At 41.2% G+C, this 27669-nt stretch overlaps 1 protein-coding gene and 1 long non-coding RNA gene across 2 annotated transcripts in view; one reads left to right on the forward strand and one right to left on the reverse strand.

The window, feature by feature from the left end:
* Positions 1-27669, reverse strand: part of LOC117807067 — a 113468-nt gene that overhangs the window by 20792 nt on the left and 65007 nt on the right. The gene's annotated exons all lie outside the window — the stretch shown is intronic.
* Positions 12290-27669, forward strand: part of LOC117807064 (NACHT and WD repeat domain-containing protein 2) — a 68697-nt gene continuing 53317 nt past the window's right edge. The window contains exons 1-2 of the mRNA XM_034676119.1: positions 12290-12304; positions 13282-13453. Of these exons, the coding sequence (XP_034532010.1) occupies positions 12290-12304; positions 13282-13453 (187 nt within the window). The remainder of the gene's footprint in view (positions 12305-13281; positions 13454-27669) is intronic.

Here is a 27669-nt window from a genome sequence, read left to right on the forward strand (position 1 = left end):
TGTAAAGCGGTTAAAAAACCCTCCTCATCTCCACCTCTTTACATTTTTCTAGGTTGAAGGAAAGTGAAGTTGGGTCAGCTTATACCACATCACCTGCTATTGCTAGGCTTTAAAACATCTCTCCTGAAACCAGCAGTGGGCATCAAAAAGACTACATCCATGTTTTATATAGTCTATGACTTTTACATTGATTAAGTCATGTTTCAGGAAAGCTAAGAATTGCAAAACTTCTAAGATTACATTTTCATTATATCAAAAAATGTCAATACAAAGGAAGTCATTATTTCATGGAAAGTGTTAAACTATGAAAGGTGTAGGTTCATCAATAATAAATCAAGATACATGAGAAAGAGTTTCATCATTATTTTAGGGACGAAAGGTTGGAATCAGTGTATTTGAACATAATGAGGCCTGCGTGCCGAGACTTAATAACATGAACACACACTTTGTATGCTCAGATATCTTACTGATTTCAGGCCTTCTCTACAGCAGAGATTTAAGTGCTGCAGTTAAAGCCATGATAGAGTGATGGTGAGCTAGCATGGTAAGTACAGAAAAAAAGATGCTACAGGCAGTTAACTTTCTCTGTATGTTGGGCCAAGACGCTTTGAATAAATCTCAAATGTTGATTTCCGTTCAAATGCTCCAAAAAATGTTAACTGTCGATCCAATACTTTCCTTTAATGTGGGTGTTTCCTGTGTAGGTGTGAGATCATTTTTTTCAATACTGTTATAAATGTGTATGTATGGTTAATACCCAACAAGCAAATGCATGTATGTGTGTGTATTTTTGTGTTAAGTCTCTACACCTTCACTTCCACCCACTTAAAAAAAGTGACAACATAGATTCAAATCAATTACGCACCAAAGGTCACAACTGGAGCACAAACAAACCTGCTAATTGGTGAGCAATGAAAAGTGCTATTGTTGACATGCTCATAAAGAGCTGTAAATAACTCTATGGTCCGCGTCTAGGCTTTGGTTTGACCCTAAAATGCATCTCACACTGCCAGTAACCAAATATAACTGCAGTGTCTTGGCTGACGCTTGTTGTGGTGGAGGATTCACACTCTGAGTGAAGTTATCAAGAGGAGTAGGAGGAGATTTGTACATGTTGTGTAAAAGTCTGTTTGAACCTGGCTCCAGTTCTTGAATATTCTATATTTTGGTAGCTGATAATCATTTTTGAATTGACTTCAGATGAGTGAGCAGTAAGGATAAGAGTGTGTCCAAAATACATTACAGCAAGTATTAAGGAGTACAAGTATTTTGAGGCTAACAATAATCAGAAGTTACATTCTAGTTAAACCTAGCCAATATTTATGTATCTCCTAATTTATTTGAACAACCATCACTGAGTCAGAGTTTTGATTCATCTCTTGCTTTAATTCTTAAACAAATACTAACAAAACTGCTGAAATATTAATTAGTCTCAGCTGTGCTTACATTAGCCTGCTATATAATTTCTTATTTCAAGCATGAAATAAGAAATCATGACTTTGACACAATTGTATCTCTTCACACAATTAAAACAAATGACAGCCAAATGTAATCCACTGTTTTATTTTCAATGAAACAATAGAAAATATGTACTACTATATATTAGTACAGTTAGCACAGTACTGTAAACTGACACTTAATATTTAAACGTTTAACATTTCAAACCGTTTCAAAAATAAATAATTACATTCAGATAAGTTCTTCAAAATTACAAGGCAGATAATGATCCTACATAATGAGAAATATATTCTTAACTTTTGTCTTTCCATCAAGAAAAGTAAATTTGTTTTTAGTATAACTTTGCTGGTTTCAAGAAATGTAATGCCTAGTGCATGTGATTATGTTAAGATAATGGCACTAGGGTGCAGACTTAAGGCTGATTTATACTTCTGCGTCTCCCCTACGCAGCAGGGGCTGACGCAGACATGAGCCCAACATACTTAATTCTCCGCCGAAACGCTTGAGGGCAGTGCGGTCTCTCTAATAGCCGGCTGCCTGCTTCCGGTCCCGCTACGATCTCTGTTTACTTTTCCACAGCGATTCAGAGCGTGTTATGTTAATCTACAGCTGATACATGTTGCTGTTTATCATACAGACATGATTACATGAAGAATAGAGAGGAGGAGATGAAATACACGGCCGATGTGTGGCCGATGTCCGGGATCCCGGAAGTGCTGTAAATGCGGGAAAGACAAAGCCGCTGAGTGGACCAATCACAGAGCTTGCAGTCCGCGTCGGCTCTACGGGGAGTTAAGGCTGATTTATACTTCTGCGTCGAATCGACGGCGTAACCTACGCCGTAGGTCCGCGTAGCTTCCGTACCTACGCAGAGGCCTACGCACGTAGCTGACGTGCACCTCCTCCAAAATGTAACTACGCGTAGAGCCGACGCGGACCGCAAGCTCTGTGATTGGTCCGCTCGACGGCTTTGTCTTTCCCGCATTCACAGCACTTCCGGGGTCCCGGACATCGGCCACACATCGGCCGTGTATTTCATCTCCTCCTCTCTATTCTTCATGTAATCATGTCTGTATGATAAACAGCAACATGTATCAGCTGTAGATTAACATAACACGCTCTGAATCTCTGTGGAAAAGTAAACAGAGATCGTAGCGGGACCGGAAGCAGGCGACCGGCTATCAGAGAGACCGCACTGCCCTCAGGCGTTTCGGCGGAGAATTGCTGCGCGACACAGACACACCGACGCAGAAGTATGAGGGGCTCATGTCCGCGTCAGCCCCTGCTGCGTAGGGCGACGCAGAAGTATAAATCAGCCTTTACATTTTGGAGAAGGTGCACGTCAGCTACGTGCGTAGGCCTCGGCGTAGGTACGGGAGCTATGCGGACCCCCAGCGTAGGGTACGCCGTTGATTCAACGCAGAAGTATAAATCAGCCTTTAGCCTAATGGTTAAGTTGCGCGCCCATGAAGCAGTTGGCATGGGTTTGAATCCAGCCTATGGCCTCTTTCCTGCAAGTCATTCCCCCACTCTCTCCCACCTTTCTTCCCTAACCACTGTTCTCCTCTACAAATAAAAAGTGTAAAAGCACAATAAAAAGATAATGGCATTTACTTAATTTAAGAATATTTTTCAACATATTGAGAAAATAGGTCTAATGGGTTTTTTTATTTCTATCAAGAAAAATGCACTTGTTATTAGTGAAAATACAGTAATTTGAAGGTATTTCAGGGTTCATTGAGGTTAGATATTTTTACTTATTTTAGAAAGTCTTGACAAGCCGAATTTTCTTGTTCTGTTGGCAGATAATTTTGCTTAGTCTAAGTAATATACCCCCAATTTTTGTATACTTTTTTTGATTTTGAAGGCTGGCTTTTTGCAGTGTAGCGACTACAAATATATGTGTGCTACAGTAACATCAAATTTTATGCTACCTTTTAAGAAAGAAATATCTAATAAATTTCATATTTCTGGTCCGTGCTATGATGGCAAAGCTAGCTTGACAGGCCACTACTTGTGCAGCTACAAAGTTTTGTGTAATACTTCCTTACAACCGTATGTTTCTTGCAGCTAGCTAGTGAGCTCTGATATTGTAGTTTGAAGAGCTGCAATGCATTTCAGGCAGTTGATTTATCTCATAGTCTCATGTTTAAAAAATGATACTCTCTACAAAACATCTAGTTGGCATCGTGTCTTTAACACAAAATAATTGCATACTATAAATTCAGAATGTACTTTGTATTAATTTTGCCGCTGTACTTAACATTGTCCATTGTCATCTGACCATTGCACAAGCACACTAATGCAGTGTCCCCTTGCACTGTGATATCCTAGTTTACTGTGTTAGCGTGCCCTATGATACCATTTGGTCAATCTCTTCCTACTCAAAGTGCAGGAAGGTCTTTATTTGTCTTTCTTGTGACTCGATGGTGCCACTGACAGCTGTTTAACCAGGTTTGTGTCTCCACTGATCCTGTCTAGGGGTTAGGAGGTGTCCGGTCACATCTTAATGCCTTGTATTGCTGGTGAAAGAGAGGAAGAGTGAGGGAAAGTGTTGTTGTACAGCTCTGATTGGAATCCTGTCTTGGCTAATAGCTGGATTATGTCTGAGTCCCACTAAGCCCGTACTGCCGGGTTTCTATTCAGTCATATCCGGGGTATCTCCTGGGCTTTGTTATGAGAGTTCTGTTATCAGATGTTTGAAGGTAAACATTGTCTGGAGGAAATGTGGAGGAGGAAAAATGCTCCAAAGAGGCCGAATCATTTTGAACATCACAATCAAAGCTGTAAAATCTGCTCTTGTTTATTGACTGTGTAGATTTTTCACTCGTGAGTAAACCCTGTGATTTGCAGGGTGCCAAAGTTAATCTGCTTTGCATAAATAAATTGGTAAGCAGCATCTGCTCCTTATACAGGCCTGAAATTGAAGTCAGGAAAACAGAAAATTACCTAATTATTCAAACACTGCCAACAAACCTGAACATGTAAATGAAATTACAAAAACGGGCTCTTTCTTCTCAGGTAAATGAGACGCGGATGTGAAGGTGTTGGTGGCAGTGACACTTCCAAGTGACCTGTGATTACACAGGCAATCAGGGATGTTATAGCCAATTCTAATTCAGTCAAAGCTCTGTGGAAATGAACACCAGAGGAGGGGAATGGAGTGGGGTCTGAGTGCATGGTCACACCAGACGTGGTTAGGATTGAAGGACATGCTGAAAGAAGATCATACACTCAATATGGCTCAAGTGTTACGTATTTTATTCACCAGCTAATGTTTTTAGCTATGCTGTCTGCTGGCTGCCTGTTTGTAGGTCAGCATGGTGCAGCAGTTTGAACTGAACAACCTCCACAAGTATTTGATTGTTTGCCAGGGTTTTTAAAAAAACAGATATTCATGGTTCCCAGAGGATGCATCCTTAAGGGATTTGGGAATCTTGTGACTTGTTCTCTTTGTGCCACTTTGAAGTTTAAATGTGTGGCTTTGTGTGAAATGATCAAGTGCTACGAGGTAAAGACTTGAAGGTGAGGGACTGGAGATGTAACACTCAAACAGCATGGCTTTAACATTGGACCATTAAGTTGAATGTCACTGTGCCTTCTTCTCAAACTCTCACGTATTATTGGCGTGATCCCAAGAAAAGCAAGTTCCAGCTTAAAGATCTTACTGGCAGCTCTTAGCTTTGCAGAATTCAGTCAAATGCTCCCAGACTTCATACATTTTTAAGATGCAATGGTGCATTGGACGCCGCCATGTTGCTATGTTTTGTTTCCCTGTAGTTTCCTGGTTGCTGCAGGCTTGCATTTGCCACACTACACTCTGCAGAGATAGTTTGGATGCAAGCTGTCTCGCTCATTAGTAATTTTTTTGCTAGGTTTTGTTTACCAGTTCAAGGTGGATCATGCACATAGACTGTATAAAATATGGACGTACGATCTGTGACATCACCAATCTGTTTCTGAAGCGCTGTTTTAAGGCCGATCAGCGGCGGCAGCCATCTTGCTGCTGTCAAGCTATTGTGATGTTAAGAGGCGGGCTTTGAGCCTCCTAGCCAATAGCTACAGTGTTCCCGCCTGTCAATTAAGTCAGCTGTGCCTCTCATTGGAAGACTCGTAATCTTAATATCTTCGAAATTGCCACGTTAGAAAAAACATTCACCCCCACTACAGTGTGTGCCGATCAAGAAATGAGCAATCCAGACTACACTCATCTTTTGTACCAGGCTGTAAACATGTTTATTTCTGCTGTAAAGATCGGCTTTTTTGAATTGGTGTGTATGTGGTTTCCGGTACTTCCGGAGCCAGCCTCAAGCAGATCCTCGATGAACTGCAGTTTTTAACACTTCCACATTGGACTCACATTTTTAGACCGGAGGTTGCCGCATGATCATGCACCATCCTCAGCATGCAAGAATGCAAGATGTCTCACTCCTCAGCAATTCATCTCCGGAAAACAATCTTATGGGGCGTTCCATTTCACCCTGAAAATTCTGAGATGCCTGTTGGATACGTCTCTCAGAACTCCCCCATAAAGCTGCTGTTGGTAGTCACAGAGTAAGCATCTGTTCAGAGAGAGGGACTTCGAATGTCAACAATATCCCTCCCAACCAGATTTCCTCTAAGCCCCCAAACACAGATCGGCGTGTGCAATCATGATAGTGCCGGACTCATAACCAATCGGAGGACGTAGTAGGGGCCTCCCCTTAACCAATCAGGACAGAGGATTGGAGATTAGCTATGATTGGTCCATCATAACGGGAACGAGAGGAATAATAACATTGCTTGGTATAAAGGCATTGGAAAACACAGAGATTTCGCAATAGTCTCAACTTACTCCACTTACCGATGAGTACCGATGGGTTTTATGACCTTTTCTCTAAACCCAGCATAAAAAAAGTAACGTTTTTGACACCATTCCTACCAACAGCAGCTTTAAGTCGGAATTCCTACTTGGAATCTCAGAGCAACTTCAGTAGCACCCAATCTTGAAATCCAATATGGCCTCTCTCGGCATCAACATTAAAAAAAACCTGTACTTAGTCTTGTTCTGTGTGATCAAATCAATCGCACCAAGAGTATTGTGCAAGTTCTATCTGTGAACACGTTATCATGTTGCTTTCACATAGTGTGTTGTCATTGCCTAGCTAACAATGCTAACAATGACAGGAGCTAATGGCTAAACAATTTCAGAGTTGTTTTAGCTGGTAATTGGAATGGGATCAACTCGGATCTGACGTCATTCCCAGGTCCGACATCCAGATGCCACGGTTAATGGAACGCACCATTATGTCTGCACACAGCATGAAAAAGTCTGCTATGTCACCATCGACCAGTGACTAGTTGTCATCTATTTTTGTAAATGGTAAATGGACTTGTGCTTATTTCTAGTCTTTCTGACCACTCAAAACGCTTTTACACTATTCATCACGTTCACCCATTCACACCACATTCACTCATTGATGGTGGAGACTGCTATGTAGTGAGGGATCATCAGTATTAGATGATCTCATTCGTTCACATTCACACAACTCTGAGCAATTCAGGGTTCAGTGTCTTGCTCAAGGACACTTAGGCATGTGACTGCCGGAGCTGGGATCGAACCGCCTACCTTCCGATTGATAGATAACCGACTCTACCCACTGAGCCACAGCCGCCGCAATGTCTACTATGTTGATGATTAATTGCACCTCTAATGGTGAGTATCATCATTGTGCTAGCATGCTAATAGAGACACTAGCAAGACTTTATACATTTGGTTTTATTTGACGTCGATTAACGTTTATTACACAATTTAAGCCAAAATCACAGAGCTTAGGTCAGCACTTCATACATAGTCAGTCCTTACATTAAAACATAATTCCTCTAGAATGTTTATGTCACTTATTTTTGCTTAGAGGACGTGATTGTGCAGTTCAAGTGTAACATGGTTTAAAAAGAAATGCATTTTGCTCATCAAGTTTTAAGGGTACAAAAGATATTTGCAACACATACATCTGCTTATTCCAGAAAAAAGCATTATTCGTGTCTTTGGGACTTTGTCCAACTTAACATTTACAATCAATGACAGTAAATCAAAGAGGTGCATCAGCATGTGTGGTTAAATGTCCTTGATCTCTGAGTCAGCTAGCAGGGGAAATCCAGTACAGAGTGGGGAGTGCAATTAAGGAGTTAATGTAGTGGTACCAACTGGGAGGATATAAGAATAGACATTTCCAGTTGTCCTCCCAACTGATTCCCCAACCTTCATTCCCATCCAGCTGTTTTACCGAAACACCCATCCGTCACCAGCAATTATTAAAGTCAGTGTATTTGTATGATTACAGTATGTCTATGGTAGTTTTTCAAGTGAGCAGCTGTATCTGTCCTTTGTGTCTGAGCGCCTCCCAGGTGACACATCAGATCTTGTCACCGCAGTGACTCATCTTTGCTCGGAGGGGTCCAGGGTTTTAGGGACACTCGCACAAGCACATACACATACACATGCATACATGCCAATAAACCCAACAAATGGCAATTACTGCTACCATGCCTGAATGCACAAACATGCTCCAGCACTCACCCAGAGGTGTTTACTTACACTTCAGGGCACTGAAGTGGCGAAGATGCCAAATGGTTTAAGGGGGGAAGAAGCCCTGAAACATGCCAGAGGTAATACTTAAAATTACTCCCTCTGGTTATTTACCTAGGGTCTGAAAACACTTACAACATCCCTGCTTGCCCATGCAAAAACACACTTCACTGACATATCACATCATGCCAACAAGCTCTGTAAAGTGCATCCTTTCGAAATATAGCACTGCATTAATCCAGTGCAGGTGCACTCATGATTAACTGACTGGGGATTATGAGCGGGAGCCGAACAATCAAGTAAAGAAAGGTCACAACACTGTTGGGAACAAGGATCCGGTCCCCGGCGCTCCTCTTGAGCTTTCCCTGAGTCTGAATTTTGTTCTGGTGTGAGCCGGTGGCCCTGCAGGCTGCCTTAAATGGGTCGGTGTGAGCCTGCAGAGCGCTAGAATCATCCTCGGGACCTGCAGCAGAACAGTAAGTCATCTAGTGCCTAATTATTTTATCTTACGTAAATGATGTGTTAAATTTGGCATTTGCAGTCACGGTAATGTGCTCCCTAGACTTGAAAATGTGCTGGGATTAAGTCAGATTCGTTATGTTTGAATATTAATGTGTGTTTAGTGCAGCAGCTGCCTGAATGTGGTGAATGAAATGTGAAATGGGAGCCAGATTTGTTGCTCCTTGCGATACTTAGACGTCATTTATGGTGTTTATTGATTTAGAAAAATGAGATACATGATTGCTTACTACCTGTCAGACTCTTCTCACTGTTTACCACCTCTCTATATGACATCATTAATTCAAAATGTTTTAATCTGCCTGTTTGTTTCCCTGAAATCAAATCTTCATCATCGGTTTTGGTGAAAATGTGACATGTTGCTGAAAAATTAACAAGCTTCTAAGACAGATGAGTAAAGCTTTTTTTTTCCTTCAGTAAGATGCTAAAACTGTCGTATGAAATGTTAGCCCAGGACCTTATGCATCTGAAGACTTGATGCGTCTTTTATATGATCATAACTTAAAGCATTAGAGCGGTGGGCTGAACTTAAGGTTCAGGCGAATGACACGCTCTTCATCAGATTCAGAGAAATGCTTTCTCCTGCCCGCTAAACACTAAGACAGAGAGGGGGTGGAAATATATGGTTCAGCGTTCCCCCCCTCACAAGAGCAGCACAGTAATCAATTCTGTTTAGTACAAATCCAATGCACTTAAACTTCCAGCGCGAATAACCAGAGGCTGCAGAGCAGAGGTACATTTATCGATAAAGCAATTAATTCAAACTCCTCCTCCTCCCCCCCTCCTTTTGCACAGAGGACTGCTGCTGTTTCAACCCCCATCTGTAGGAAAGGACACTCAGGTATAATTTACTCGAATAAGCAACACATTTAATGCTCTTCTTTTATAATGTCAAAAATGATGGATAAAAAAGTAGGCAGAACCATAAATCTGATTTTAAAGCTAACTTTCACCCAAACAGTAGATTAGCTGACTGTGCTAAAATTAGAAAATGATGAGGTATTTTAACTTGAATTAGCAACTGTGACCTTTTTTGACAGACGACTGAGCCGAATTTTCCAGTCAGCAACTTTAACTTTAGCCCTCGTGTTTCAGTTTTGTTTCTCATTTAAGCTAGCTCCCATTGTAAGAAAAAGAAGACGTAAGCTAGGCTAATTTTGGTGACAGTAACTCAGGAAGGTGAAGCAAGGTAATGTAACTGAAAGCTAGGGTTGGTAGTCACGGAAAACTAGCATGAATTTGAATGTAGCATCTCCTCAGGACTCTGTCTAACTCCTCCCTCCCCTCCCCTCGAAGCTCCTCCAAAACGACGCCCCCACTAAAACCAGTCCTCAGCACATCGTTTGTGTTTTGCACTACGTCAACTCATGTCTCACTCAGCGGTAACAAACCACCAAAACATTATCATAGTGAAAGTTAAAAACAAAAACAAAAATGAAATGTACGCGCAGGAGGCGGGCAGAACGGCAGGACGGCATTTGATTGTTTTAATATTTTGGCTCCTGATGGCAGGGATGGGTTGGTGTTTTCCCAGGTTTACTCAGGCTGCAGATAGCGGCTTTTTTTCACTCTTTTTTTAAGAACACGTCATGTATTGTTGCCATCAGGATATACAGATCCTTTTAACCAGTATAACAAAAAGGGTATCTAAATCTGACTACCAACCCCATCTTTAAGTTAACAATAAGCTACTTCTAACTTTTTCCTTGCATTTCTGCCGTTACTTAATTTAGTAGGCTCATTGTGTAATTTTGGCTAGCTTACGACAACAGCTAATCTAATTTTGGTTAAAAAATGAACAGGAAACTGAATATATTTCAGATCAGATATTTCTGCCACTTGTGTAACAAAATTAAATCTTTATAATATGCATGAATTTCAAGCTAACTTCAGCGTTAGCCTTCATTTCTGTTACTAGCTAGCAAAAAGTGTTATAAAAGAAAACACCAAGAAGTCTGGTTCAGTTTGACATTGGTTTATTTTTGGTGGGAAAAACAAACGCAACCAACGGCAAGGCAGAGATGAGACAGGAGAGGTAAAAGCCAAAAACTCTACAAAATCAGAGATATCACATAAAGAAAGCTCGTCATGGAACAAAATATGGGATGGAACTGTATTTTAAGACTGATGAATGGAAAAGAAAATGTCAAAGACTGACGTTGATGAGGCAGAAAAACTCAATAAGGTGCGATGCTGATTCATACGGTCCTGTCACCTTGTTTTACTTCACCATCAGGGGAAATGTTCAGTGTGATGTGAGTAATAACAGCTAAATTAGCTCAGTTTAAGGAAGCTACAGAGTAAATCGTTACTATGGATGTTACTCTCAAATTGACTGTAATGGACTTTTTTCAACAGAAGAAGTAAAATCATTTTGGAAATCGATACAAATGATCTCCAAACAATATTTGGTATTGATTTTTTCAAGTAGGTAAGCAGAAAAAATGTAGGCTATAGAGAGCTGCTGTTATTGTGGAAGAGTGGAGGAACCATAGACTGTAAAAAAAAAAAAATGGACGTCATCTTGCTCGGCTCGAAGTGAGGCCGCTGCTGCTCCCCCTGGTGGCTGGCTGCAGTATAGGTCAAAAATTCAGTCTCCCCCATTCATTTGAATGGGGCTGCGGTCAAACTTTAAAAAATAAATACACGTCGTACAAATCGGTATGCTGTGGCGATATGTTGTTATCATTTGACTGTTTTATGTTCTGAAAAGTTTCTTTTTCATTAGTTATTAGAGGTTAAAAAACATGGTTTTACTTCCGGGTTTGCTTTGATTGAAAGCTGCCGTAGAGAGACACTCTGTAGGACCTCTGGACGGTACGCTGTAGGGCAGAACTCGTTACTGTCGAAACACAAATTCCCTACTGCGCAGACTCTGGCTGCAGAAAATTTACAAGATGGCAGCGTTCTGAAACGGGATATTTTGGCTTCAAATCCGTTCAATGGGAAAAGGCGGAGCGACGCTGTCCATTATATATACAGTCTGTGGGAGGAACACCTTCAAAGGTCCTGCTCACCCTGTCCAGGTTCCAATCAGCCATGACAACCCTCTCACTATACATTATATATTTCTAAACAACCCCTTTGGAGCTGTCACTGATCGTTACTTTCACTCTGTTCATGTTACTGGAAGGAGTGATAACGTCATTCACAACACATCACTGCTGACTTTGCTGTCCAGTGCAATTTTAATGGGGACAGAGTGAACACCAGTCTGCCCAGCAGAGAGAGGGGAGAGACAGGGAGAAGGACAGAAAGAGCTCTCTCTTTCACCTCCGTCAAGTTCAACTGAAGAGGATACAGCTCTCCCGGAATTAGGGAGTAAGCCTTCAGCGTAAAAGCGCACATTTTGAGGACAAGGTGGGTAAAAATACAGGAGTGTTAGCAAGGAGGAACAAATGTGGCCGTCTATTTATTATTTTGAATGTCAAACAATTATTACTTTTTAATCTGAACCTCGTGTACCAGTGTGATGCGAGTATACAAATCTTAATGCTTAGGGGGACTCTTTTATTTCGAAAATCCAAACCGGTACAGGTGTTGTTATTGTCGCAAGCTTTCCACTCTCTGTCTCTCAGAGCTCAGTCGGCTCGCAGAGACAGCAGGATGCCAAGGGGAGCACTCCGACACACCGCGTCCGTTTTACCGTCTCTCGGCGTCGCTTCTCGGCCACAGCGACTCTGATGGGCGTTTTTATCCTCCGTTTACCGTCCTCGACGCTTGGATATTTTCGGAAGCCTCGAAATGAAACGAATGAATGTGAGCAACAAGAAGTGTCCTGTTTCTGTGCCTGTCTCCAGCATCACTAGTAGTCAAGTCCCTCTCTGTGGATGCGCTGCCTCACTGGTGTTTAGTTGTCTTGTTTGCAGAGGATTATATTTAGTGCTCTTGTAGTGGACTACCCAACTTTCCCCTCGCTTTTTGTTGTCTTTTTTTTCTTTAGTTTTTCCGGCTTTGAAAAAAAGATTTCAGGAACTCCGGAAACCAACGACTTGACATCAGCTCCAGGCGGAATAACCTTTCCGTAGCGGTTATTCGCCTTTACAAGCATCTTCTCCTGGGTGGGAAAACGACTGATGCTTGCCTTGCTCGTCTATTCGAGTTCTGTATCGTCTCGTATTGTTTTGTCTGTTTTGTCCCACAGTGGCATGAAAATTCATGAATGCGTCCAAGGACATGCACTATTCAAATTACGCATGCACCATGACAGTAGTAGGCTGTGCGTAATATCCTATTATTGTATCCCTACCACACGAATGCAATAACAAACACATTCAATATCTCATTCCTGTGTTTGGAGAAGATTTTGTGGATCCATTCTAACTTGGTTGGTGTGTTCATGTGTGAGTGTGACATGGGCGTTACGAGTATGGCAAAGTGGACTATTTTCACTCTGTAAATTATTACTATTCCTACATTTAATGAAAGAAAAATCTGCTTTAAAAGAGCCCCTATGCACACATTTAAAAATGGAGCATGCATCCATGCATGTCTATATCTGATTTTACAGCTTTGAGTCACATTCTGTGCCAATAAATGTGCCTGAAGTTTGCAGAAAATTAAAAACCTCTACACCTTTGCCACACTGAACGCACCATGTGTGTGGATGAACTAGGGTAATCTGCGCGCAAACATGTATGTCCATGTGCCTGCGTGTGCGCCCCTGGCCGCGCTAACGTTACTCCCTCTTTCCCTTGTCTCTCTCTGCGTGTATGTGTGTGTTTGTATGCGTACAGCCACGCTGGAAGTCGCCCCCCATGTGGCCGTCGGGAGCGGGGAGCAGGCAGCCCTGCCCGCGGGAGTCGGCGATGCGCAGGGCGGCCATCAGCGGCAACTTCAACTCGCTGCCACCGAACAGCTTCCCCTCCGGACGCAGCGTCCGGGTCTTCATCTGTAGCAACCCCGACGGTAGGAAGCATCCCTCCCCCTTTACTCTGTCCCCATCCCACACTCTATCTGTGAGCCTGCCCCCACATAGCAAACTACACATGTTTTTCGGGAGTAGATTATCCATATGTGTGATGAAAATTTAAAAGTAATGTTTTACGCATCTGGATATGAAATAACAACACATTCCCAGCCTATGATCTTGTGATCCAGTCTTGGTATCAGTATGTTTAATAGGTATTAGCTCAACACGCAAGTAGTACAAAATGCATCCACCAAAAAGTATACATTTTTCATCTGGATGTGACAAAAATGCAACATTTAAGCACGTGGTTTTGTAATCTCTGCCTCTTTTCCAAAAAGAAAATGATGGGCATTAACTCTGACATTTAAAGATACACTTAACCTTTTTAAAACAACAGAAAAATATCTAAGTCAGGTCAATTTGGGTCACAAGTTACAATAAAACCTGAGCTTTGTTGCAGGGTTTTCTCCTCTAACATGTTGGAACAACAGATTCCATTTTCCACTCTGAATGCATGGTGTGAGCAGAGTGCGAGACGGCCGGGTTGGTGATGGTGACACCCAGTTGCAACTCTGTATTTGAATATGCCCTTTGGGTTGAATGAGTAAAAATAGGCTCAGTAAAAGTGGAGTAAACAAGGCAAAGGAAGTAGAGTAGGCTATGAGAAGGAGAGAGATAGAAGAAGAAGAGAGAGAACGAGGGCATGTAAGGATTAAAAAACGGCGACGCTTCTTTTGTGATACATCACCGTCATTCGCCTGCCCTAACTGAGCAAATTGCTCTGGATGCAAGGAATGAATCAGCGGCATATTATCGCTCCGTTATGGCCCGCAGTAAATGGTGAAAAGCTCGACACTGTTAAGCCACCTGTAGCTGACTCAGTCATTCACATCATCCCGTCACAGCACAAATTTAACGCTCAGATCCGCTCAGACCGAAAACGATGAGGCGGACAGTTCCAAGAATCTATTTTCACACCGTCGGCAAAAAAAGAAAGACACGTCTAAGCTTTGAAAAGGGCTAATTGTGAAACGCTGCTTCCATTCAAGCGCTGTTAAAGCCTATAGGTGAAGGAGGTGAAGCCTAATATAGAGTGCCATGTCTCAAAAAATAAGCCATACAAGTGTACATATACTCTGTCTAAAGCTGGGTTTCCACCAAAACTACCAGGAACTTTTAACCCCAGGAGCTTCTTTTCTTAGCTAAAAGGTTCCTCCAGCCCCTTTTTTTTTATCTGGGCCTGAGACCTGAAATGATCAGACAATAAGGTAAAATGACAGGATTCTAAAGAAGCTTTCAGAGGTTACATGAAGGTACTTTTTGATCAGTAAACATTAATGCAATTGCGTGATGCTATTTTAACTGTCTAATGCACCAGCTGAGTGTCACTGTCAGGTGATTTTTTTAGTTTTATCCCATGTACTTTGCTTAAATACTGTACTACAGTGTATTCAGACTGTTGCAAGTACTTATGCAAAGTGTACTAACACACTAAGATGGTCAAACTGTGGGTCTTCCAAATGCTGGGAGTACCAGATGAATCAGGATTCGAGATATCCAGTGCTAGTAGGGTCCACCTCCAGTCCCAGTACTTTTCGAAAATACTACCCAAAGAGCAAGTAATTTATTTGGGGGTAAAAATAGAGCCTGGGATTGTATTTACATCATTATCCCTTTGGTGGAAATGCAATGAGTACCTCCAAAAGGTTCCTGACCCCAGGCGTGGATTTAGCCTTATGGTTTAATTGTGACCCCAATATAGCTGGTGGCCAGGGTTTGATTCCAGCCTGCGGCCCCTTTCTCGCATGTCACTCCACTCGCTCCTGGTTTCCGGCTCGATCCACTGTCCTCTCCTCTCTACAATAAAGGTGTAAAAGCCCAAACAAGAAAAAGGTTCCTGGTCCCTTAGAGAAGTTCCTGCGGTAGAAACGCAGCTTTAAACTTCCAACAGAAGGGCAGCAACACAAGATTCCCCCTCTAGTGCACCTTGCAGTGAGGTATTCTTGGATTGGTCTCTGTGATAGAAATGCTCAGAGTACCTCCAAAAGTTCCCGGTTCCTCTGGGAAGTTTCTGCAGTGGAAACACAGGTTAATACTTCTAACAGAAGGGCAGCAACACTTAAGATTCCCCTATAACACACCTCATGGTTAAAACCGTATTTGCCGTGAGGTATCCTTGGATTAGTTTGGATCTGCTTAAGCATACAGGGAGTTCAGTTGATTAAAGCACGATAATTTCACTTTTTTTTTTCTTCATATCAGAGCAGATTAAACCTTTGATATACTTTTGTTTATCTATTCTTTGTGTATCAACTATCGTGCTGCAGCAGACCTTTAACTTGTGGCTGAAAATGCACATGCAGAAATATTCTGTGACCTCAGTCTGCCCTCGGTGTTGCTGCAGATCATGTTTCTCCATGTTCACTAGAGGGGGCTATGTATGCACTTATATTGAAGCATTCACCTTACTGTACATGCACTGTACACCTTGTCAGACTGAGACATCAATTAATAACATGCTCCTAATGAATAAGAATCACATCTTGACAGAAGTCAGTCAAAAATAAAAACCCTATTAGGTTCTCTAATGTAGGCGGAGTAGTAAACAGTCATTTCGGTATCTGTTGTCTCAGGCATTAGAAAGGTTATGAATGTGTTCTGTGGTGATAATTACACCATCATAACAACATAACTGCGATTTTTATTGTCTCTGTGTGACTGTGGGAACTCTCTCTGCAGAGTTTAATGTGCTCTCTGGTCATATTGTCGGCTCTGCTGAATACACTGACCCTACTCCCCTTAATCAAAAACCAATACACAGCCTTGATGCATTAACAACAACAAAGTCACCCTCATGGACATTTGTTGACCATTGACCAGTTTTAACAATGATGTAGAGGAGTACTGTGTCTTCCTCAAGATGCTTTAAGTTCATAATGAAGTGATGTAGAGCAGAAGTTCCCAGCTATAAATATTATGTAAAAACAGAAGAACTTTGGTTGTCAAATAAAAGATGTCGATCTAGGTCCCAATTTAGGGGCTGCATCCTTTGCAGCCCAATATATCCCATGATTCTTTCTGTGTCCGTTCAAACCATAGACTGTATGAAATATGGACGTAGGATTCATGACGTCACCCATCTGTTTCTGAAGCGCTATTTGAGGCCAATCGTCGAGCGATTGTGACGTAAAGAGGCGGAGTTTGAGCCTCCTAGGCAACAGCTACAGTGTTCCCGCCTGTCAATCAAGTCAGCTGTGCCTCTCATTGGAAGACTCGTAATCTCAATATCTTCAAAATTGCCGTGTTTGAAAAACATTCACCCCCCTACCGTGTGGGCCGATCGAGAGATTAGCTATCCAAACTACACTCGTCTTTTGTACCAGGCTGTAAACATGTTTATTTCTGCTGTAAAGATCGACTTTTTTGAATCGGTGTGTATGTGGTTTCTTGTACTTCTGCAGCCAGCCTCAAGCAGATCCTCAATGAACTGCAGTTTTTAGCATTTCCGCATTAGACTCATATTTTTAGACCGGAGGTTGCCGCTTGGTTCAAACAAAGGTGGACTCTCAAGTGGCCGAAAATAATTCACTGTTTGGTTTCAACTCAATGAATGAGCAGCTAATACAAACATTAAACTTGAAATTAACTCTAAAATGACGATGTTTAAGTTACCTTATGCTTAGCCTAGTTAGCCAACTAGCTACCTGTTGCTAGTCGGTGGGGAATTTGATGCAAGGGTAAGAGCAGGAATATCCGTTGATGTAAAAAGGAAATCCCCTGTAGACCAAAATGTCTTAATTCAGATGGCCTTAGGGTTCTATGCAAGCTATGAAGGCTAGGATCCATCATAAGCTTGGTCCTTGCAAGGATGCCATCCCTACAATGGGACACAGCTTTGGTGTGTCATGTACAAAACAACTGGTAATGGAGAAAAACTTCATTAGGTACAACTCTTAGTTGTTTTTCCTACGTAATGAAAGCACAAAGCTTGTTCATCCCAATTATGACGTTTTTTTTGTGACCCTATTTTTGCTAGCTTTTCATTTATCTCCGGAAAAAAAGAAAACACAAATAGGGACAACTTCAAGCCAAATTTGACATTTTCCTTGTACTTATATATTGTTATAGTATATAACAATAATATAGTGTATTATTGTCAGAAATATACATGACTAGTGTTTTTACATTTAAAACTATGAGGTTACTCCATGCAGTTCCCCAAACTACCACCAGGGGCTCTAGCACCCCCACTTGAGAAACCCTGGAACACAATTTGTGAGGGTTTCTTTCAAGTGTTGCCAAATTGTGAGCCAAACACCTAAATTGAGTGGATTTACATCCTCCTTCCATGATGTTAATGAATCACTCAGGTTTTTGGCTCAGGTGGAGGAATGTGTTTGTGTTTGTGTGTGTGTGTAAATCTGTGCGTGTGTGGCCACAGTTGATCAATTAAAAAACCCTCGCTATCTGTTCCTCGCCAGTAACCAGACGGCTGCTGAAACCAGAAAAAAGAACTAATGTGATTTATTTTTGTGTATTATGCGGCCTGTCTCATCTGTCAATATGTGTGTGTGTATGTGGGGATCCATACAAGCACATCAAGACGACTCCATTACCTTGCTGTAGTCGCCTCCTGAGGGGGCTCTGGCAGGCAGCGCTTGTTTGCTATTTGTATGCAAGCTTTAACTTAAGCTGTTTAAAGTTGATAAAAGCACGAGCCCTCAGGGATTTGATGCACAAAAATCGTCTTACCCTCCAACGTAGCATCATCAAGGCTATAGTATATCGCCTCGGAGAACACTAATTACATCCTTATCACTCCACGGTTATCCCCAATGTTATAGTTTTACCTTTTTCAGACTGTGCTGTAGGTTTTCAGCCCACATTTGAGTAATTTATGGAGCGTGTTTACCGTAAAACTATATTTTTATCCTTACATCAGCACTTTTCTGAATGGAGTCTGGTGTGAGAGCGAAGGAGGGAGGGATGACAGCTGGAGCAGACTGTGTCAAGGGTGGCTTTTGTTTAATAAATTGCTTCTCAGTGCCAGATTTTTTTGTGGGGTAAGTCCGTTCTGCGGCATTGTGGGAGTTTATGACGCGTGCTAAGAGCTTATTTCTGCCTCTCGTGTGTTGTGAGGAAGCTCAAGTCTGACTGGTTTTTTGGCACAAGCAGCTTTTCTCCTGACCTCTCTTCGAGTCTTCCAGAGAGCTGTGGAGCATTTCTTTCCCCCCAGGATGCCATTCTGACAAATTCAGCAGTTGCCCTCTCACTCTCGTCTTAACTCCCCAAGCGTTTAAGCTGTTTTATGGAACACACTGTAAAAACATTTCACCGGGGAACAATGGCGATGATAGTGAGCAGCCTGCTAGATACACCTGAGTAAAATTACACTGTGATTACCAACGTAATTAACCTCCAGAAAACTGGAGTGATCTGCAAGTGGTGTCTAACTAATGGGAATTTTATTTTATGAGCACATCAAGGGCTGTGCTGTGGGAGAGTTTGTGGGCTTGGTACTTAGTATTGAGGTTGAAATGAACATATTTTTCACAGTTACTATCACTGACTCTTTCATTTAAAGGTGACATATCACGCTTTTTTCCATCAATATATATTGGTCTAAGAGGTCCCCAAAACATGTCTTTAAAGTTTATGCTCAAAAAAACACTTTGAAATCAGATTCTGGTCTGCCTGAAAAACCCTCTTCTTCAGTCCTCCTCAGAACACTCTGTTTTCTCTCTGACCACGCCCCCTCCGGAAGTGGATGTGCCTCGGCTCTCCAGCACGTTGATCTAATGTTTACATGTTGGCTGAATATACACGGCTGCTCAGAGATCACGTTACTTCAACCCTCTGAATCTGATCCAGAATCTGATCCTGACGGAGAGGCGCCTGTAGCAGGACCTTTCTGAAGGATTGGTCACAGATTTTGTGTTTCTTGTTGTTTTATTTGTCAGTATGTCGACGTGTGTCTTGGTACACAGCTACAGCTATGAACATGTAGCTATGTAGCTTTGCTAACTAGCGCTAGCACTTATCCATGACAAATAAAAATCATCCCCTAGATCTTCAAATCTGCAGACGTGGGGAGTAAAACCGACCTTTGTGTTTATTAAGACAGCCTACAACTAGTATGCCTCCCTCCTAAGCTCCTCGTTAGCACACATTTGTGCAGGTAATGAAAAACGGAGGAGGGATTCAGTATTATTTTATACAGTATATGGGCTGAACAAGCTCCGAGCTCTGACTCCGTGACAGACCGGATATTGTTGTTACGTAACAAAAACACGGAAGTCTGAAACGGCTCGTTTCACACACATTTACAGAAAGGTGGAGAAATCAAAACAGGGGCAGAATGGATTTTTTCATTCTCGGGGGGTTTGTAGACATGCCAGGGACACATATTTCAGGTAGAGAACCATTAAAAAGTCCATTTAGCATGATATGTCACCTTTAATGCCTTCTTGGAGGGAATGTTCATTTTGGGGACCTTTTACTTTTTTGGGCTAAATTATAACATAGATGGAGTTAAACTTTTAAGAACTAGCTCTAATGGCATCCAAGTCTAAAAATGTGGTAGCCAAAGTACGTTTTTGGTCACCCAAATGTAAAAACAAACGGGAAAAGGCAACTTAACCCAACTGTCACAGCCTCCCTGACTGGGTCGCTAAATAAAGACATTGACTAAACTAAATCTGTTTTATTTGATGGGAGCAAAGCTCTTTAAAATAGTTCCAATATAGAGTAGGAAACTGATGTGCTGCACAGAGAGGTTAAAGCTTTAGCTTGTTCCTGCTTTTGTCCCTAAATACAGTGTTCAGTGTTACAAGACTACACTACTTAAAGCCGCAGTTGGTAGGAATGGTGTAAAAAACTGTACCTTTTTTCTGCTGGGTTTGGAGAAAAGGTCATAATACCCATCAGGACTCATCTGTAAGTGAAGTAATTTAAGATTATGGGCAAAATCTCTGTGTTTTCCAATGCCTTTGTATCAAGCAATGTTATTATTCCCCCCGTTCCCTTTATCAAGGACCAATCAGAGCTAATCTCCAACCCTCTGTCCTGTTTGTTCGAGCTGCTATGACGCCCTGATTGGCTGGGAAGCCACTACTTCCTCATAGAATAGGCACAACGATCCTTTATGGGCGGGGTTACGGGAGCAGAGAGGGGAGGGGTAGTGTTGACATTCAAAATCTCTCTCAGAACTGATGTTTATATCACGACTACCAACAGCAGCTTTAACTATATGCTAGGCTAAAAATGAGTACAGCTCTGTTTTGCTTTTAGCTAGCACTTCATTTTTGTTATGAAAAATATTCTCTCATAGTTATTTAATTACTATATATTTTTTTAACAGGGTACAAGAGTTGCCTATCCAAAAATATGAATACAAAAAAGTTTTTGGGTGGGGGTCAGCAGTAGTCATAGCGTGAGCTAATTGATGGTTCTTAAAACCAAATCTATTTTAAATGTATAAAAGTGTAAAAGCAACTGAATTTTCTACACAAATTAAAATTAAAATGAGGTTCTCATTTGCTCTCGTGATGGGTCTGCTACCCCCATGTTAACAATTAATGGGTTGCCTTTGCTAATTCTGATGTTGACATGAATGCTAATGCTAACACATCAGAATTATTTGTTTGTTGCTCCATGGTAGCATGTTGGTAAAGGCTTGTAATACTGATATTCACTGTATGATTGTCTGCTTCAACTATTCAAACATCATGGAGCACCTTTGCTAATACTAATGCTAATGCTAACTCATGTAAAAAATAATGTTTTTAGGAACCATACTGGTACGTTGGTAAAGGCTTGAAGTTTTGAGACAGATATTGGACTGTGGGCACTAATTGTTAATATGTAGAGGCCTCCAAATTCAAAACTCTGATTAAAAAACATTAATGTGGAAGTGCTATACATAAGGCTTGCTAAATTCTGATTCATAAATGTATACAACTGTTTACCTTCATGAACTGCTTTGAAGGAGATTTTCTTCTTTTCAAACAGTAGTTACCTTTATTTAGAATATATTTCATTGTGATGAATAGCTACTTCACTTCAACACTCACATGAATATTTAACACATCTCCCACACTTAAGTTCTCCTTGAGCATAATACAAAGTCTCTTCACTTCTGAAGATGCCACCACATCAAGGACACAGACAGAAATAAAATATTAAACACAAAGATTTGTCATCCCAAAAACAGACAGTTTCCCAGATTAGAAAATGGAACTACGCATAATAAAAAGAGATATGATGATGGGACAATGACGTTCCTAGTGAAGCAGCATAAAACAGATATGACAACTACTGTAAAAGTAAATCAAATTGTAACAGAGTAGAATGAGCCAGCTTTCAATTTGATGACAGCTATTAACAAAAAGGCTTCAAGGTTCAGGAAAGCAAAAATATTGAGTTAAGTGAGCTCCTGAAGAAGTCATTGATGTGCCCTATCGTAGGCATAGGTGAATGTTCACTATACACAAAAAAGCTCAATTCTGCAATACTTGTTGGTTTATACAGTACTTGTATTGCAAAAAGACTTGCTTTGATAAATAGATATTGTATATAAGTATAACATTGTGATTAAAGACTGAGGGCCTGTGCCCACTAGTGGTATTTTTTAGCACTGACTGCATCTCTTGGTTGAAAACACTCTATCATTTTTGGAGCACTGCTACACTCTTCGGTGTTGCTTATCCATCACCAACCAATCAAAACCAAGAAGGGGAAGGACTTCTGATACCATCTTCTCTATGAAAATAACAGTAGTTAGTAACCACACTTGTTTTTTGGGCGGTACAATTCTCATGTCTGGAGCAAATGGCAACCTCCGGCCACGAGAGTTGAAGCCAATGTGGAAGTGTTAAAAACTGCAGTTTCTCGAGTGTCCGCTTGAGGCCGGCTCTGGAAGTACCAGAAACCACATGGTGGGATGAGTTCAAATTCAAAAAAGCTTGAGGCTGGATTGTCACTCAGCACACACTGTACAGGGGTTGAGTTTTTTTCATAGTGCAGCAATTTCAAAGATATTAAGATTAGGAGTTTTCAAATTAGAGAGGCACAGCTGACTTGATTGACAGGCGGGAACACTGTAGCTGTTAGCTAAGAGGCTCAAAGCCCGCCTCTTTACCTCACACTAGCTCGACAGCAATTGTGTTGACTTCGGCATATCCAACATGGCTCCTGCCAACGATTGGCTTCAAAACAGCGCTTCAGAAACAGATGGGTTACGTCACAAATACTATGTCCATTATTTATACAGTATGGTCTGGAGCCAATGCATATGCTACAACAAGAGTTCTAACAATCGTTTTTGAGTCTTCCTTGTCAAATTTCCTTGAATAAAGTATGCAAATATTAAGCAAACGGAGCATTTTAGAACACCTTTAATAGTTACTACTAAGGAGGGCAGAAGTCCTGCAGGGCAACTTTTGTAATTTAGTAACAGTAATCAGAACTGCTCTGAATTTTTGCACTCCGAGACCCCCAAAATGCTGCCAGTGTTTATTATATATATATTATATTTATTGACAATAAATACCGACGTCAACTTCAGCACCATTGCTGCATTTTGCAGCATTTAGCTTTCAGATTTCAAAATTAATTCAGCTCTTTTTCTACCTCCACAAAATTGACCCCTATTCTGTCTTTTCCTTTATAACACAGAACTGCAGTGTGGAATAACAACCTAACAGTCTTCTGAAGAAGTCAGATTTAAAGACGCTATTGAATACAAAAGTTAGGGCCACCATATGACAGTCTTTCTGCCCTATTTTTACAATTGTCCCACACCCTACAGGATACAAACAAAGCTGCCAACACTGCATCAACCTCGCTCGACACTCGTGTGTTCAATTTGTTGAAGATATCTGTCAGGAAACATCACTTGTATCGCTATTATTCTCACCGAAAGTTACGCCTACGTTCCCTGACCAAACAGAGATGACACATTGACATTTAAAAGCATGCCTTCAAAGGCATTTGCCGCTACACTAGTCTTTGTCCATCTCAAACAACTGTAAAACATAAACATGTTTTATAATACCGTGGCTGACTGTAGCATCTGACTGGTCTTGGATTCTGCCAGGAGGAGAGAAAACATGCTGTCTCCACAGTTTCCTCCGATTTCTTAAACAGAGGACATAAACAGGGCAGTCTCGAGAATCAGACATTGTTTCTTTCTATAATTAGGTTGTAAAATGTGAAGTGCATAAACATAAACGTGAATATTTCATGACACAGACGCTGAAAATCCACTGTTGGCTTTTGAGGCAGCAGCTGTTAGCACAGATGTTACCCAATGAATTTGTTCTAGTGCATTTTTATTGATGAGGGGACTAACAGTTGTTCTGCGTGCATCGACTGTTATGGATGCTTAATCAAACACAATTCGGGTTACTAGAGGGGAGACAGGGGAGTCCCCATAATTGCTACATAGCTCTATGAGTGGATGGTGACACGATATCCCTCCAGTGGATTTCCTTCCCCCTGATTTATTGGTATCTTGATAAAATGCAGCACTAAACGCACCAACATCTGGCCTTCATGGATGAATGATTTACACATCCACAGTTTGCCTTAAGCGTCCTCATTCAGGTCATTCTGAATCGATATGCAGAGAGCATATGCATTTGCATAATGCCATATGAGGTTTGAATCTGCATAAAACAGTTAGTTTGGTAGGATAATAGACATACATGACGTTTTCAATCAAAAGCCCTGCCTGTTGTCTTTACTTTATGAGGTTTGGTTCTGATGTCATTCAAGATTTCCAACTCAGAGGTTTTGGACAGTCAATTGGAAATATTGGACATGGCATTTTGCCTATTGCCTTCTTTTTTTCCTCCCTTAAAGGTGACATATTGTGCAAAATCGACTTTTTTCATGGTTCTCTACCTGAAATATGTGTCCCTGGCATGTCTACAAACCCCCTGAAAATGAAAAGAAATCATTCTGCCCCTGTCCTGATTTCTCCACCTTTCTGTAAATGTGTGCTGAAACGAGCCGTTTCAGTTTTCAGTGTTTTTCATACGTCACAACGACATCCAGTCTGTAACCGAAGTCAGAGCTCGGAGCTCGTTCAGCCCAATAAAATAAAACTCAACTCCTCCTCCGTTTTTCATTACCTGCACACGTGTGCTAACAAGGAGCTTAGGAGGGAGGCATGCTAGTTGTAGGCTGTCTTAATAAACACAAAGGTCGGTCTTACTCCCCACATCTGCAGATTTGAAGATCTAGTGGATGATTTTTATATTTCATGGAAAAGTGCTAGCGCTAGTTAGCATAGCCACATAGCTACATGCTCTTACTTGTGTACCAAGACACACGTTGACATACTGATAAATAAAACAACAAGAAACACTAAATCTGTGACCAATCCTTCAGAAAGGTCCTGCTGCAGGCGCCTCTCCGTCAGAATCAGATTCTGGATCAGATTCAGAGGGTTGAAGTAACGCAGGTCTGTGAGCAGCCGTGTATATTCAGCCAACATGTAAACATTAGATCAACATGCTGGACAGCCGAGGTCACATCCACTTCCTGAGGGGGCGTGGTCAGAGAGCTCATTCACATTTAAAGGCTCAGACACGGAAAACAGCCTGTTCTGAGCAGGGCTGAAAAAGAGGGGTTTACAGGCATGCCAAAATCTGATTTCAAAGTGTTTTTTGAGCAATAAACTTTAAAGACATGTTTTGGGGACCTCTTAGATCAATATATTTCATGAAAAAGAGCAAAATATGTTCCCTTTAACAAATATCTTTGTTTGTTTGTTTTTGGTCTCAAAGTAAAGGGTTGTCTGTCTTCCTCTGAATAGGACCATAATTTACAAAATTAACATCTATGATTTATTTAAGACTTCACACAACCCATTGAAACCAAAGACCCCTTTAGAAAACCTTAACTGCAGTAGAAAATCAATTGAGAAGTACGTTTTGACCTTTGACCTTCTATTCAATAGGACTTCTTTTCCAACCTTATGAGTCATCCACTGCTGCTCATTGGAGAGAACACTGGTTTACCACAGTTCTATATTTCCAGTTCTTATTCTACACACATGGTATGAGAATGACCACAGTATCACAACCTTGTTCCATTTGCTACAACACATGTCCACCCCACCCCCTTTTTAATCAGAGATCTGTGAGCAGGTTTGCATACAGAGTGTCTCTGAAGTGTCGGTGTGTGTGTCGCTTGATGAGATCAGAGTGATTGAGTCGTGTTGATGAGACACAGAGAGGGCCAGCTGTAGAGTGACCGCTATCTCACGCAATGCCTGTATTACTTATTTAATGATGTTATGAATGATTAGGGTTTAGCTTTTAGTGTTTTCATCCAGAGACACGTTCATATTGATCATCTATCATGAGAGGGTTTGTTGGGATTTTCATTAACTGGGGAGGCAGCTTAATGTATGCTGAACGTGTTGCCAAGACAAATGCTCCAAAGGGGGAAATAAAGTGTATCATATTGTATTGTATTATGCCACGTAGTGTATTGAATGGTGTCATATTGTACTGTTTTGTATTTTACCGCACTGTACTATATCGTATCGTATCATATCATATTGTTATTTAAGTTTTTATTGACTTCCTCACAAGAAATGCAATCACTATAAATGATACATACATTTTTAAGGACATATACTATCAACAGACAGCACAGCCCTGTATAATAACACTGTTGTCTTTATTTACATATTCATATTAAAAAGTGTCAAGGTGGTAGCCTGGATTTTAGTATCAGAAGTGTTCTGGTTGCCTTTTGTTGTGCTTTTGTTGTCTGAGTATGGATCACTTAAATATGAGTAGGTTTTCGTGTATGTAGGTTAAACCAGCATGTGTCGAGAGCAAAAGCAGGCAGAACTCATCCCGCCATTTTCATACAAGATAAAAAATGTAACTTGAGCATAAATCCCCTCAACGCTGTAACATGAAAGCCTTTCAGCAAGTAGATTCTCTGAATGCATCACAAATGTTTTTGAAGACACCCTGACAATGCTTGCATTTTTACTCAGTTTTCAGGTTCATACTGGTGAAGTAAGCAGGAGTGAAACATCTGTATAGCTTACTATTTACTGTGAATCTGGGACTCACCAGAAACGGGTAATGTAAAATGATAACAGGAAAAGAATGTGGGTAATTGGAGCAGACCTGGAGAAGTGGATTTTGCTTTGCTTTGCAACACATGGTTGTTCTGGCCCCGCTACGATCTCTGTTTACTTTTTCTCAGCGATTCAGAGCATGTTATATTAATCTACAGCTGATACATGTTGCTGTTTATCATACAGACATGATTACATGAAGAATAGAGAGGAGGAGATTAAATACACGGCCGATGTGCGGCCGATGTCCGGGATCCCGGAAGTGCTGTAAATCCGGGAAATACAATGCCGCTGAGTGGACCAATCACAGGGCTTTCGGTCCACGCTATTCTACGGGTAGTTACATTTTGGAGGAAGTGCACGTCAGCTACGTGCGTAGGCCCATGCGTAGGTACGGGAGCTATGCAGACCCCCTGCATAGGCTAAGCCGTTGATTTGACACAGAAGTATAAATCAGCCTTTACTGTGAATCTGGGACTTACCAGAAACGACATAAAAAAAAAAAACAGGAAAAGAAGGTAGATAGTTTGGAGACGTATCTGGAGAAGTGAATTTTGCTTTGCTTTTGATCTGAAGACATGGTTGTTCTAGTTTTCAGGTTTCTTACTGAGCTATAAACGATGCAGCTCATGGAAATTGCTAACTGCTGGCTAAACCAAATAGCTAAAAGGTTGCTAGATTGAAATCAGAGGTATGGATGTATGAATTGACTTAATGTAGGTCTCTGTAAATAATGCAACCAATGGTATGTTCTAGACCGGTACCTGAGATAACTTTTGTTATCAGCACTTAATACAAAAAGCTGTATGGATCGATTAATAAAGTGCATATAAAATGAATCTTGAGCTGCAGTGAGTTAAGAAAAGAGAAGGAAAACAACCAGAAACATCTGGCTACATTTACTGTCCCTAAAGTATGAGGGAGGAAAGAGAAAAGAAAAGGACAAGAAAAAAAAATAACAAGCTGACAGGACGTTTTTGAAAAGGCATAGATAGATAGATGGCTCGGCACTATTGAAATAAACAGATTGGAAAATTGAAGGGAGGGACACACGCAGCGAGAGAGAGGGGGAATGCAACATCCAGTCTTTGTTTTCTTTACATG

This window comes from Notolabrus celidotus, chromosome 23, assembly GCF_009762535.1.
Source record: "Notolabrus celidotus isolate fNotCel1 chromosome 23, fNotCel1.pri, whole genome shotgun sequence".
NCBI lineage: Eukaryota > Metazoa > Chordata > Actinopteri > Labriformes > Labridae > Notolabrus > Notolabrus celidotus.